Here is a 13,847-nt window from a genome sequence, read left to right on the forward strand (position 1 = left end):
TAAGATATTTGAACCTCTTCCACTGTCAAGCCGTGGTTTCACCTGATGTCCTACGAGTTTAGCCCCTTTGGAACAGGTTCCATAACCCCCACTAATCTTAGGCAATGTGTACAGGAATGGATATTTTTATTAGAAACTCCAGCTGCCTTGATTTTTCTCCATTTAGAAATGGCAGGTACAGAGTGGCATTTTCCTCCTTTACATTTCGTAGTTAGAACTTGATCTGAAAGTGCTAATTAATATTATTTTGTCTTCAGTGAAAGAATGGAATTACAGCATTGAGTAGTCCCTGTCTTTATTATGAAGGGAATTAAACTTCACATCCTTTGCCATTTAAAATGAAATCTATTCCTCTTGGGTCCCTGTCCATTTCAAATGGCATGCTTGAAGACAGAGTGTGTCAAGAGTTTATCTGATACAGTAGTGATCACAAATAGTGGTGGGCATTTCCTGTCTGACCCATGTGATTTTATTCCTCCTTAATTTCTTTGTCACCCATGCAGACTCTTTGGCTTTGTGGCTAGGAAGCAAGGCAGTACGACGGACAACGTTTGCCACCTCTTTGCTGAGCTGGATCCAGATCAGCCAGCTGCTGCCATTGTCAATTTCGTTTCCAGAGTTATGCTTGGCTCCTCTCACAAGAGATGAACTGTGGCTTCCCCCTCGCAGGGGGCTTCTTGCCCTTGAATTTTGACGAAGGACTTGGAGTTGTTCCGAGAAGTAGTGTGAGGAAGTGCAACGTGAAGGAGAGACGTGAACTGATGGGGGGAAGGGGAGGTTAAAAAAAAAGCGATCTGGATTGTTGGAAGGCTGAAACCAACCAAACGCATGTATGTAGCAGAAACCAAGGAACTGACACCATTGCCTTTCCCTGCCAAGATCAAGAGATGGAAACAATTTTGGCTTTTGGATCAGCACAAAATCAGAGAATTCAGCCCCACAGGCCAAAGTATGAGTCTTAGTAATCTTTGTGGGATAGGTCTATCTAGTAGTTGCTTGTTTAGAAAATAAGGCAAAAACAAAACCAACACAAAAATACCCATGAATATATGAGCTTCAGGAATAATATCCAGAGAGATGCTAAAAATGCAGTCATTTTTAAAAGCAAATGCTCCCAATTTAACTACTGCGGAAAGTATGAAGTGTGTCTGTATGAGTGTGTGTGCACATGCATGTGTGTCTGTCTGTGATATGCACATATTTCAGTATTTAATGTGGGGCTTTAATGTGAGACTTCTTGCCTCTGATGGCTATTCAGAACATGTGTCTGTTGAAACCCACATCATCCCATTCCCCTGAGGTCATAGGCCTCCATCACATCAAAGAAAGACTTACGAACAGCTTTTAGCAGTGGAAGTGGGAAATATTTATTTTAATCAGTAGTCACACTCATTCACACATGCATGTGCACCTACCAATCTGTACAAACGAGTTTCAGAGCTGAGAATCTCTTTTTCAGTAATAATTTGTGGAGCATGCTAGCCAAAGCAAAATCCAGTAGTATCTATCAGAGACTATGCAATGCGGTCCATAATAAATTGTCCTAAGACTCTCTTTATCTAAAATATTCAAACACCGGGGTTGGGGAATGCCTTTCCTTTTGAGTTTAGGATAAAAGCAGTCCTGCCCAGGCTTGTCCTTAGGGAGACATACATGTGATTTTGGAAGTTGCATGGAAATTATTCAATAGAGCAAAGGCAAGATGAATAATCCAATAATTGGGAGGGGGGATTTTGTTTTGAAATCACTAAGAATAACCAATATAAAGACTTGGCTTGATGTGAGACTTTGATTTAAGCATGGCCCTAGCTGTTTGAAAAGACAGTGGCCATATGTGATTAATTTGTCCATTGGAGGTTCAATATGTAGCAAAATTAGTTCATTATTGTTGCATTATTAAGCTTTATTTTTGCTTTTGGAGGCATCAAACATTAGATTTTGCACTGACCTGCTAATAATGTTATGCTAGATTGACATTTATTGTAAAAAGGGAGACTGTTCCTTTATCTTGCATATCATTTCATGGAAAGCAACTTCATATCCTTTCCAGAGTAAATGAGAAAGTGTAGCAGTTGCAGAGAGACTGTACCTTTTTATATTTAACATCACAGGTGAATCCTTCTACTAGTATGATTTTTGGCATTTCTAATGGAGGCCACGTATACACTGTCTATAAACTATTCATGCTTGGTATATGTCAAGGAGAGGGTGAATAATGTGGACTGATCTATCACATAGAATTTCTGTAGTGTCGTGAGAATTTCTCACTATCCTCCCAAACATCTATAACTGGCAAATTTTAGGCATAAAAATGCTGTGCTGAATGGATAAAGAGGTGTTCTTTTCTACCAGATCCTATGGGTTTATTGTGAATTTTTTCAATATCTACTTAAATTAGACTCAAGGAAGCCACTGTTGTTTCACTATATATCAGCTGATCCAGGGCAGACTGGTAAAAATTACTGAAGAGCCTACCATACATGGAAACAATATGAAAAACTCTATACATGCTCTGTTAATAACCTAACCTTATAAATTTTGTTCACTGCTACTGTTGCAGTTCAACAAGATCTGATTGAAATCATTGGAGAGCAATTGTTATCCAATATGCTATATAGCTGAGGTGGACCTAAATCTAAGTGAGTTAATAGTATTGAGTGGGACAGTCAGACTGATGCCCCCCAACACAATTTAGTGGCCTCCACTAGAAACCATTAATGAAAATTGGTCTCTCCGTCAATTTTATTCTGACATGAACAGGAAACAAAATAGCAGAGAACAGAAATCTTTTGGGATAGAGCCCATGTTAATGAGACCCTTCATACAAACTCATGCAGTATTCACTACAAACCAGTGCGACAACTTGCGAGACATGCAGTCACCTAAATTCCCCATGCGTTTTCATTGCCTTCTTATATAATATATATATGTATGTATGTATGTAAGTATGTATGAAATATACTGACAAAATAATGTAAGCTAATCAATAATTTTTTAAAAAATGAAATTTACACAAAGTATTTATTTTTTTTTTCTTGGCCCTGTTGCTTTTATCTTTCACCTCCAATATTTGCAGCTCCCTCTGTTCCTTCTACCCCATAATACTCTCTGTATAACCTGCCACCTCCAGACACACTGGGATTTTTTCCTGCAATTCTGGGAGTTATAGCCCCAGTATATCTGGAAAATACCATGTCTGGGGATTAGTGAAGGTCCAAAGCTTTCCTTTTGTTACTGTGGCCATCATGGGCAAAGTTTCAAAACCTGAGGTCAGTTCCACCTCCCGAATGCTGTAAAAGCAGGGGCTTCTAATACTGTGCCCCAGGACAATGACATTGTACAATGTTCCTCATCCCCACCCCCACATTTTTCATCCTCTGCCTGAGCAAATGAGCATGAATGCATTTGTATTTTATTGTTGAATGACGTGAGGGATAACGGTGTGAGTACGTGTGAAAGTGTGTGAAGAGAGATTCCTTTCTGGATATTGTCGTATAAAGCATGAGTTTTGCATCTGAGAGTTGTTGAGACAGGTACTTGGATGGAGTGGGAACATCAGTTTTTGGCATCATCACCCAGGCTCTGTATCCCATCCACACCCAGATGGGATGCTGGAGACTGCGAGAGTTATTCTTTATGTTTGTTATCAATGTCTCTCTCCTTCTGAAAAATTCAAGCAAGATGATTCCCCCTCCCTCACCTGCAACTGTCTCACCCTGCCATTAACCAATTAGAAAAATACTGTGTCTATATAGATATATAAATATTATAAATATATATATTTTTTGAAAGTCTCTATTTTTCAGATTTCATTTTTTTTCACTGCTTTCAAAATTGTCCCCCTTCTCAGTGTTTGCTACCTTGTCAGAAGAAAAATATATTGAAAGTTAATGGTTCATGACTTTTTTGACACTCAGATGATGTTAACTTGATATAAGTATCCAGTAGTCACATATAAGTAAATACGTTGGTAGGCGCATGCATGTCAACAAAATATCTGCTTCCAGCCATGCCCTGCGCACTGTTCCTATACTAACTCACAAGCTAAAGATGGAAAGTTTAAGATTCCTCTCTTTTTAGCCTACTTGCTGAGGCAACGCTTAATCACATTATATAACTTGTTGCTTGTACAACTTGTATCAAGACAGTGCTGCGTTTTAGGAATAACCTTGTACTTATCACGCCGGTTTTATGTAGATCACCTTTCCGGTCCTTCTCTCAGCCTAGGGCTTTAAAATGTATGTGAGGCAGAATACCCAAAAGGACACATGCAATTTCTAGAGCTAATGGGAAATCTGACTCACCCCTAAACCCTACAATCCTTGAGCATATGTTGGTTAGGTCAGAAAGTTATGACTTTCAATCAACTTTCCTCAAGTGGCATGTTGGGCTACTCCAGTTGTATATGAGGATGTAGACCAAAGACTCAAAACTCAACCCTGGTCCATCATGATGGACTGTTGATCCAGCCATGTCAGAAAGGATTGTCTTGGATATGTGAGAAATGAAAAGGGTAACTAGTTTTCATTCTATTGCCACAACTTTGGCAATACCACCTTGTTTTATCTCCCTCCTTTTCTAGAATATCTAACTTGAGGGTTGTTAGGCTAAGCTTGCTTCCATTAACCTGATGTCCTCCCAATGGGGCTACAAGTCCCAGAATTCCCAACCGGCATGTGGATAGGAGTTCTAGGAGTGCCCATATGAAGCTATCTAGAGGGCAGCAAATTGAGAAAGGCTGGTCTAATTCATGTGCCTTATTCACTGGTTCATCTAGTGATTTGATCCAGATGTGAGTGAATGACTGGCTATATCAATCTTCTTTTTTTGGACTTAGTCACAAACCCAACTTTATCAGTGGTACAAAGAAACTTCTGGGATGCAGGGGAGAGAAGCTCTGGTCCAGGATCATTTACTTTGCCTCTCTTGAGCTTCAAACCCTGGGAGTGCTGTGGTTTTGCTTCTGTGTTTTTAGGGATACCGGCAAGCAGGCTTTGGTTTGAAAACACCCCACTTCACGTCCAATACCTGGGACTCAGGTCTAATGTAATTTTAGCACATGTATGTTACGTAATGATTTAGAAGATGTTAGATTTTATACAGAATGCACTCAAAGCACCCTCTGTGCACAGAGTATTACATAATCTTGCCAAAGAAACCTATTTGAAATGCACTTTTCTCTTCCTCATGGTTGTACATTTATTCTGTGTGGCTCTGCCCTTTTCTTCCATTTTTAAAAGCTATTTGATTGTTTGAACTGTGTTTGCTAGTGACTTTTCTCTAGCAATTTCTGAAATTCTGTCCACCCTTAGAATATGTATATGTAGCTTGATATTTGAAGAAAGTTCTTGAGCAGTAAACCAGCCAAAATACATTGCATTTGTCAGATAGAGCAGGAGGAAACTCCACAGACCTTGAACTCCAACATTTCTTCCCTCCAAACTATTGTCTGAAACTGGTTTGTTTAAATATTATGTCTAAAAGTAGCCATTTTCTAAGGCTGATCTGATTTTCTTGTCAGCAGCTCTGATAAATATCTGACAAATAAATAACATTTGAGCAGGCCCAGCCTTACCTGTAGCAAAGAAAAGCATCTGCATTAAGCAGCAGATATGGGTCAGAACCTTAGCAGACAAAAGTGTGTCTCTTCTCAGTCTCCCCTCTTGCCACTAAGTCCTCCTGTTGCCCTTAGATGTATCCTCATTGTCAATGTTGAAGGAAAATTCAACTGCCTGGTTTGTCAATATAGACTAAAGGAGTCACCATCTTGTCCTTCCTCATAGGCAGCAAAATAGCTTGGATCAGCCTAATGTTAGAGTCAAGAATGTATCTTTTTATCCTGACAGAGCTTGCGGGCATTGGCAAATATTTTTAATTTTCTACAGAGGTCATTTGACATCCAGCTCAATACAGATATGGGGAATAATTTCCCATAATTTCTGTATTATACAGAGGTTGACATACCAGGCTGTTGTTTTATATGATGGTTCACTGATAGTCCTTAGTTCTGGGGCTGATGTTGGCCCAAGTCATAAAAAAATAGCCACACTGGACCAATATCCCAACAACCAGCATATATATAAATATATATATATATATATATCTGTTCCCATCTGCAGTTAAACTGGATGCACTGGAGAAACAAATGTGAAGAGGAAGCAGGGCTGAGTTACATCTTTTGGCAGTAATCAGTTTGAATAGTTCATAAAAGGTTGATTCAAAACAGGCTCAATTCAAGCTATTTTTGTGCTGTGTATTTAAGAAATGTTTGGCAAAAGAGCAAGCTGGTGATAAGATGTATCCTGCTAAATTTCAGGGCAAATGTTACACTGACTTCATGGAGTATCTATGTAAGGCACACTGAAAAGCAATCTGAAATATTAGCTTTTGATCTGTTGCCCTCTGTCACTTTCACTATTAAAAGCAAGACTATCTCTTCGCTAACATGATCAAGAGCCACTGCTGGACCTTTCTTCTATGCATTAAATGAAGTGGTTTAAACAAATAAACACATAATTATATTATCAGCATTCTTGCCATTCTTGGGTAATGTTTTCTATATTAATCATGCACAGTTATCTAGAGGGCTGCAGAAGCCTCACTGGACATCTTAAATTACTGGCTGGACATCCTTTTGATAAGAATGTTCTTTTTCTGGATTTCCTGATTTGAATGGGAAGTTAAAATAAATAGCTTGCAGGCCTCCTCCAGCTTGATTTCTGAGAGCGTGAAACAGGTGGGATGTGGGTCATCATCCCTGTCCTTTCGTGATGTTTCCAGAAATAATAACTTTTATTCCTATGGATGTATTGCTGGGTAATAGCACTTCAAAAAATCAATGGTGCAGTCTAAAAATAGCACTGTCCACCTTGGCATCAAAACTACTCAGATTTCACTTCTTTGGCTGTAGGATACTATGACAAATCAAAACACGGCCCATTAATCAGAATCAGGTACCAACCAACCAACCATTTTTGAAGTTTCTAAATATAAAATTCAAAAGGATTGTGTTTTAGATGTCTTACAACAGAAGATTGCTTTGAACTCTAGAAAAAGCAGAAAGGAACTTCTCAAGCCAATTCCTACCATGAAATATTCCGTCCACCGATTCTCTTTTCTGCATGTATGTTTTCATAAGAGATGCCAATTTGTTTTGTTTTGTTTGAATTTTAAATGAAATGTGGAATGTGATTCCATTAGTATTAGAGCAAAAAAATAAAAAAGGGAAAAGAGGTTTGGAAGGGAGGAAGTCTGTTTTGACTGAGCTAAGAAAAGTCAATTCAAAGTTAGCAGTAGGGACAGAATCATCACTGAATAGGTTAACTTTGCCTGTGCACTGTAAGTTCTCTACCTTAGATATAGATGTAAGAGTTTCTGTATAATGCAAGGCAATGAATATTAACATTTCTTCTGCTGCAGCTGTTTGCAAAGTTTCCATCAATTTTAACAGCTGTGGTTCTATTCTGTGCTGACAAAGTGGTTGCAGAGTTTTTGATCTGCTCACCCTCACTGGTCAACATGGTCAATAATCCAGAGCCCGGTAATGATGAAGTGGTAATGCACCTCACAAGACTCCTATAATTGTCCAAATCTGCAATGTATGTATCTATCCTATCCTCTATTTTTTAAAATGTTAAGAACCTAGAAACTGAAAAATGACATTTTGCTTTTAACTACCGCCATTACTATCCCGGAAGTCATGGAGGCTTTATAAGTAATGTGTTTCGGATTGGTTGGTTGTTTTAGCTTCAGCAGGGTCTTTCAAAACGCATGGAATGATTATTATTTACACGAATGATCCCTTTGTATACCAATGGCCATATACCATAAACTGACTTCTCTGATGGAAACTTCCAGATTGAGTCCAAGCAACACAAATCCAGCATCTACTGTATTTCCAGGGGGGCAGAAATACATCCAATGGATTTGAGTTGGATTTGTATCTAGTAAGATTGTCATTAAAATTGCCAGTATAAATTGGGGAGATCCAGATTAAAACGGTGACTTCTTGACTCTGTTTCGTTACTTGCCTTGACTATTATTGTTGTTGTTACAGATTTCTTGTCAATATGTATGACTATATGAAACCATGTTTTTTTTCCCTTGCATCTCTCCATTTTTTAAACCCCAAACAGAAATATGTAGACGATCACTTACACGTAACATAGAGTAGCAAAAAGGAAGGAAAAAACCCAACTCCCTTTTTATGTATTTATATAGACAGATTTCTCTCTCTATTTCACCACCCAAGCTTTCCTTTCCCTTTGTACATCTATTTCTTGACTCATTGCGGTTCCTTGTATGGCTTTATCAATGATAAGATTTTAAACCAAATCAATTATATCAAATATACTGTTGCTTGAATTGTCCAGCTTGGTGTCTGGATTGTTGGAATTGTATCTCAAACTTTAAGGGAGGGAAGGAATAAAAACTCTCTACCTTTTGCACAGGGTACTTGTGATGGTGGCTGTATTCACGCTTGCAGTCTTACACTGAAAATTTTGTTCACCACAGAGTTTAACATACCCAAGCACTAGGATGAGTACAGATTTATCCAAAGAGAAATTTGAGGTGAATCTGGCTATTCCGGCACAGATGAGAAGGATTCAGAGGAAAACTAACTTGGTAAGACCAATGCAAATTTCAGAAGAGTTTTTCCTAGTTTTCACATTAAGAACTATTTAGAACATGCATGATTTTCTAGAGCTCTAAATACATGAATATGTACTGTATCTTTCAGTGTATCATATAGAAACTAAAGAAATTTATAGACATCTGTCATACCTGAATTCTAAAACAAGGGCTACAAAAAGTCATAGGAAGTACAGTAATAATATAACTCAGTCCAGAATACTGTAGTTCAATGTAGGAGGGATCTGTAGATACTAATTTACAGCATTTTGTGCAGTAAGTGAAGCAAATGTGCCCACAGGTAGTTTGATGAAACCATGTTGAACTAAAGAGATGGTGGTGGACAAAGAAGAAAAAAAAATCATATGCACATATTTATGTATTTATTTTTATGAGGGAAGATCACAAATATTTAAAACAATATCAAGTAATATATTAAAATAAGCTACTAAAATAGAAACTATGTCTGGCTTCATACATTGCATTAAACCATAATGTGGATTATTTGTGGTTCACACAGCATGCATCATTGTGACTAAATGTTTTGTGTGAACAAGACTACTAATATTTATTAAAAGTTGGTTTTTAAAAAGTGGGCCTAGTGTAATGTGTCAGCTCAGCAGAAGTAGCATCTAAATAACACATGCTGTAGAAAAAAGGCAAAAAGATATCAGAATGAGTACAGGGTTTTACTGGGACAAGCATTCAAAAAACTGGGGTGTCACCACTGAAAATACTTTCTCTGTAGTAGCCACCCACCACAACTTTGATTGTATTTATTCATTGATTTAAATGCCAATGTAAGTTCTGTCAACAATACATGGCCTTGCACTTTTTCTTCCTAGTGGACAACTAGTCCACTCTAAGTATTAGATACTGTCTATCCAACTGAAAAAGTAGCTATGAAAACATTTGTTAAATCTCCGTAACAGACAATGGAGGCAACAGGTAAGCATGCCTTTTGTGCCCTGGCAGCTGAACTGACCCCAAGAAAGAAGCCAACAACAGTGGACTGACTTCAACACAATCCATGAACAATTCAACAGTCTGGGTCTTCACTTCCCTTCTTCCAGGGAAGCCAGCCATGGACCTTTCTTCTCCCTTTCTGACCAGGAACTGACAACTGCTCAGCACACTTAACTTCTCTTTCCAACTTTGCTCTCCAGCCACTCCATTCACTCTGTGCACAGACCTTTTCTCTCCTCTCCTTCTCTCCTCTCCTTCTCTTTTTCTGTCTCCAATTTTTAGTCAGGCTGGCAGCATGTGCCCCAGCAACTGAGGAGGTGAGAGTCCCCCCACCCCCACAAGGCTCTAGTCCCCAGCCTATATACCAGGCTGGACAATGGGAGTGCTGTCTCAATATTTCCCCACACCAGCCCTGGCTAGCAGCCAGGTCAGCTCATCGGCCCTTGTTACAGCACAGCTGCCCTTCAAGGGCAGAAATGAGCTGCTTTTACTCACCCCAATGGCTGGCTCACACCAGCAGAACAGCAGCCATGCCAGAGCACTAAAACCCCTATGCCACACTGACCTCCTACAGAACTACATGCTGTTGACTTGGAAAACCCAAACAATATATTTGTTCTTTATCTAAACAGTGTATTGCTATGACAATGCCAATCACAATAAGGACTGGAAAATAAAAATTTAAATCCAGGTTACAGTTATGTATTCCAAGGGTTCAAAATACTTTGTAATACTGGTTCACTCATTTTCACCTTAGTTCTATAAGTCAGTCTTCAACTGAAATGTTGTTCACTTTGGCAAGATTTGACCAAGGATTCCTTGCTTATAACTTCACAGTCACTCCATTCTCTCATCCAGTGGCATGCAGGTAACTAAGAAGTCTGATTTCCTTTAAAAATCAGGCTTTCTCCAACAATACTTAAAATGGCTTGGATCTGCAGTGTGGCTGACTATGTCTCACTTCTGAACAAATGCAGATGGTATGGGAATCATCAGTTTAAAGAACTTCACCATATCCACAAAAGACTGACATGTTTTTGGTAGCTAGCTAGCTGTCTATTTCTATTTCAATGTCCTATCAGAACTCCATCAATGCTTGTGTTGCACTGTCTAGATAGAGGAATCACAGAAGTTTCTTATTTGGATTTAAATTACTCAGTTATGCAATGACTTCCTTTTGAACCTATCTTTTCAGGTCAGATGTGGTCAATCCTGCCTCACCATAAAAGAATTTCTTTTAAAATACTACTGTCTAAGTCTCTGTGTAGTCACATTGAATTGCCAGAGATGGTTGACATGAGATACCACTAGTACATTTACTCTGGGCCTGCATCCAATCAGTTTGTGGCATACATAGAGACATGTTAATAAAAACATAAAAGTGAGCAGAACAGAAATGTTAAAATTGACACAAGCATTTCAGCTGAGGGTGTTGGGAGTTGTTATTCAAGCCACACATCCTAGGTGAATAAGGTCCTACAGCATTTTCTTCCATTTTCCAAAGAAGTACGGGATAGTGGAATAAGAGATCCAGCATGTTTCTTCTTCAATAGCAGCTGTTTGCTCTTCTGACCTCGACTGCAAGGTAACCTTCATTCCATCCTGTTTCAAAATGGCTGTAAGTTTACCAGTATCTGCATTTCTCTAAAAGGTAAGTGAAGCAGGGCATTCTTTTGGCAAAACCATGCAGATTCTTTCTCAAATAATTTTCCTCTATTTATAATTAGAGGATGGGAGATCACCAGAAAATCCCAGAATCCTAGAGTAGACTTGAAAGTTAAAAAATGAGAAAAATCTCAGAAGAAAATGGAAAATGCTGCTGTAGTGTTGCCAGGAAAACTATGTGAACCTGTCCATATACCGTAACCAGGAGTTGACCTCAACTCGAGGGAGTCTATTGGCAGAATTTGTTTATAAACCTAAAAATGACTTGAACTGATAGCAGAAATATATAGAAAATAACAGACTTCACTCTGCAATAAACTGGAAAGAAAGAAACATAAACAACAAATGACTTGCCTAAAGTGTAACCAACTGCCTCTTTGTACAGTAACTGTAGTGCAGATCTGTTGCTGGACTGTTTTCATTTAGGTTTCTTGGAAACTGCCAGCTATCTTGCAGTAAAGACTTACATAAAAACATAATGTACAAAGATATAGGCAACACAGCATTTCCCAATCCTTTATAACAACATATGAGTTAATACATAATATTCACCTTACAGTATCATATTTTCTTGTTTAAAACATACTAAATTTTTGCATTTTTTTCATTGCAAAAATCATCCAGTTTCATCGTTTCTGTCCATATGGAAGCTTTTAATTCTGCAGTTCTTTGCTCTTTGTTTTCCATGCTCTGATTCAATTGTTCCATTGCAACTCTAATAATTACCCTTTCAACACACTGATTATTTTGTTAGCTTCCGCCAGTTTACTTTTCTTCTGCAACCTCTCAGTCAGAGATTCTGCATTCTTGTGTTGGTCTCAATTTGGTTTTGAAGATTATTGTCTGCCTCAGGTTCCTTTTCCTGATATTTCTTGAAGGGCTTGAGGAGACTTGGATATATTCAGTCTTCTGTCCAAAATTCCTCATATTCATATTTTCCACTTCATCACTTTTCTCAAGCTCAATCCAACTCCTTTCATGACTCAGTATTATTTATAATTTTTCCTGTTCTATTTTGGGAAATTATGCCAGCTCAGCCTTGATGTCCTTCATAATGGAAGTGTTTTAGACCTCTTCCATGTAGTGCTGTTTCCACACTCCAGTACTTTCAAGCTGTTTTGAAGTTGGCTATGCAGTTGCTTTCACTTCTGACGACTTCAGAGCACTGAGAACAGTCATAGAATATCACCAGCCACTCAAGGCTGGATGAAGCTCCAAAGATGGGTATACTTTGCTTTGACAAACATTTGAATGAAACCCCTGTCACAAAGCAACCTGGTCCCATAGATACAGAGAGCAAAGTGACCATGTTCCTTCATTTTGTTCTGCTTCAGAGCCCTTCTCAATTTTCTCCTGCAGAGCTTGTACTATAAGAGAAGTCTGAAAAGAAGTTTCTTTGGCAAGGAGAAGGTTGAAAGAAGACTTCTCTCACAGGGCTGGCTGAAGTGTTTCCAGGCTGGGTAGTTTGAATGAACTCTGTGGAATTGGCCACAGTGTGCACCAAAAGTGGCAGCCTGAAGCCCTCTCCCTCTGCTGAGGATCTTCCAAATTGGGTATATCGGCAAATGCTTCTGGCAATCTGGCACTAAACACCAAAGTTACCCAGTATGAAGCGTCCATCATACCTTTCACAAAAGCTTCTGGTGCAAACACTTTGGCAAATGAACCAGAGAAGGTGATGGATTCGTCTTACACAACACTCACCAAAACCTTTGGTGAGAGTGCTTATTTCCTGCAGGTCATTCACCAAAAAAATTGCACATGAACTGGAGTGTGTTATGTGGACAATTCTGTAGTATGACAGAGATCCTCAGTCTGCAACTCTCTTGGCATGAACTGAGGTCTCTCACATTGGGTGGCCTGAGTAAACACTGAGGAATCCTGAAGCCACTTAGCTTGGAAACACCTGGGCCAGTCTTGGAGGAGAAGGCTGAGAGGAACCTTTTCCCACAGCAGTGGCCCAAACGTTTTGAAGGCACCTCAATTGCTTTGTTGAGGTGAATCAGATGACTTCTTTGATTTGATAAGGCAAATCCTATCACCTCCAAAGCACAAATTACCTTATGGAGGTGAATATGAATCACTCTGTCCAAGCCTACCCATCAGTGTTGGGTTGATCAACAGGAGAATGCAAACACTGTCATTCAATCAGCAGGCTATCCTTTGCATTATAGCAATTCCTGGGGTAAAAGCCCCTTGGCCCCACTCCAGTATAAAGATGTTAATGTTACGTTAAATTATCTGCTGAAACTTTGGGATTTGATTGTTTTTGAGGAGTTATGGTTGGGGGAAGTGTAACACAGGCAGCTTTTTCTTTCCCTTGCTACACCTCCCCCTTTCCTACACCATTCTGATACAGGTTTTTATGCATATCTTATCTTATTTTATGTAAACTTAAAACAAATAGGGCAATACAAACAAAGGACATGAAATAATAGAAACAATGACTGAAGGAATATCCTGATGAGGTTTAATGGTCAAGATTATCTCATTATAGAGAAAAAAATATTGATATTATCTATTTATAATAATATAGTATAATAAAATTCTACTGATCTGGCAGAAGGGGCATGTTGCAGACCCCA

General features: G+C 38.8%; 1 protein-coding gene across 14 annotated transcripts in view; it reads left to right on the forward strand.

The window, feature by feature from the left end:
• TNS1 (tensin 1) overlaps positions 1-8,451 on the forward strand; it is a 325,093-nt gene extending 316,642 nt beyond the window's left edge. For all 14 annotated transcript variants that reach the window (XM_088146384.1, XM_088146386.1, XM_088146388.1 and 11 more), the window contains one exon: positions 504-8,451. In XM_088146384.1, coding sequence (XP_088002510.1) covers positions 504-648 — 145 coding nt within the window. In that variant the 3' untranslated portion in view covers positions 649-8,451. The remainder of the gene's footprint in view (positions 1-503) is intronic.
• The last annotated feature ends 5,396 nt before the right edge of the window (positions 8,452-13,847 follow it).

Source organism: Python bivittatus, unplaced genomic scaffold (genome assembly GCF_059951505.1).
Source record: "Python bivittatus isolate LINGU-HERP-01145 unplaced genomic scaffold, Pbiv_v1 ctg000480_np1212, whole genome shotgun sequence".
Lineage (NCBI taxonomy): Eukaryota > Metazoa > Chordata > Lepidosauria > Squamata > Pythonidae > Python > Python bivittatus.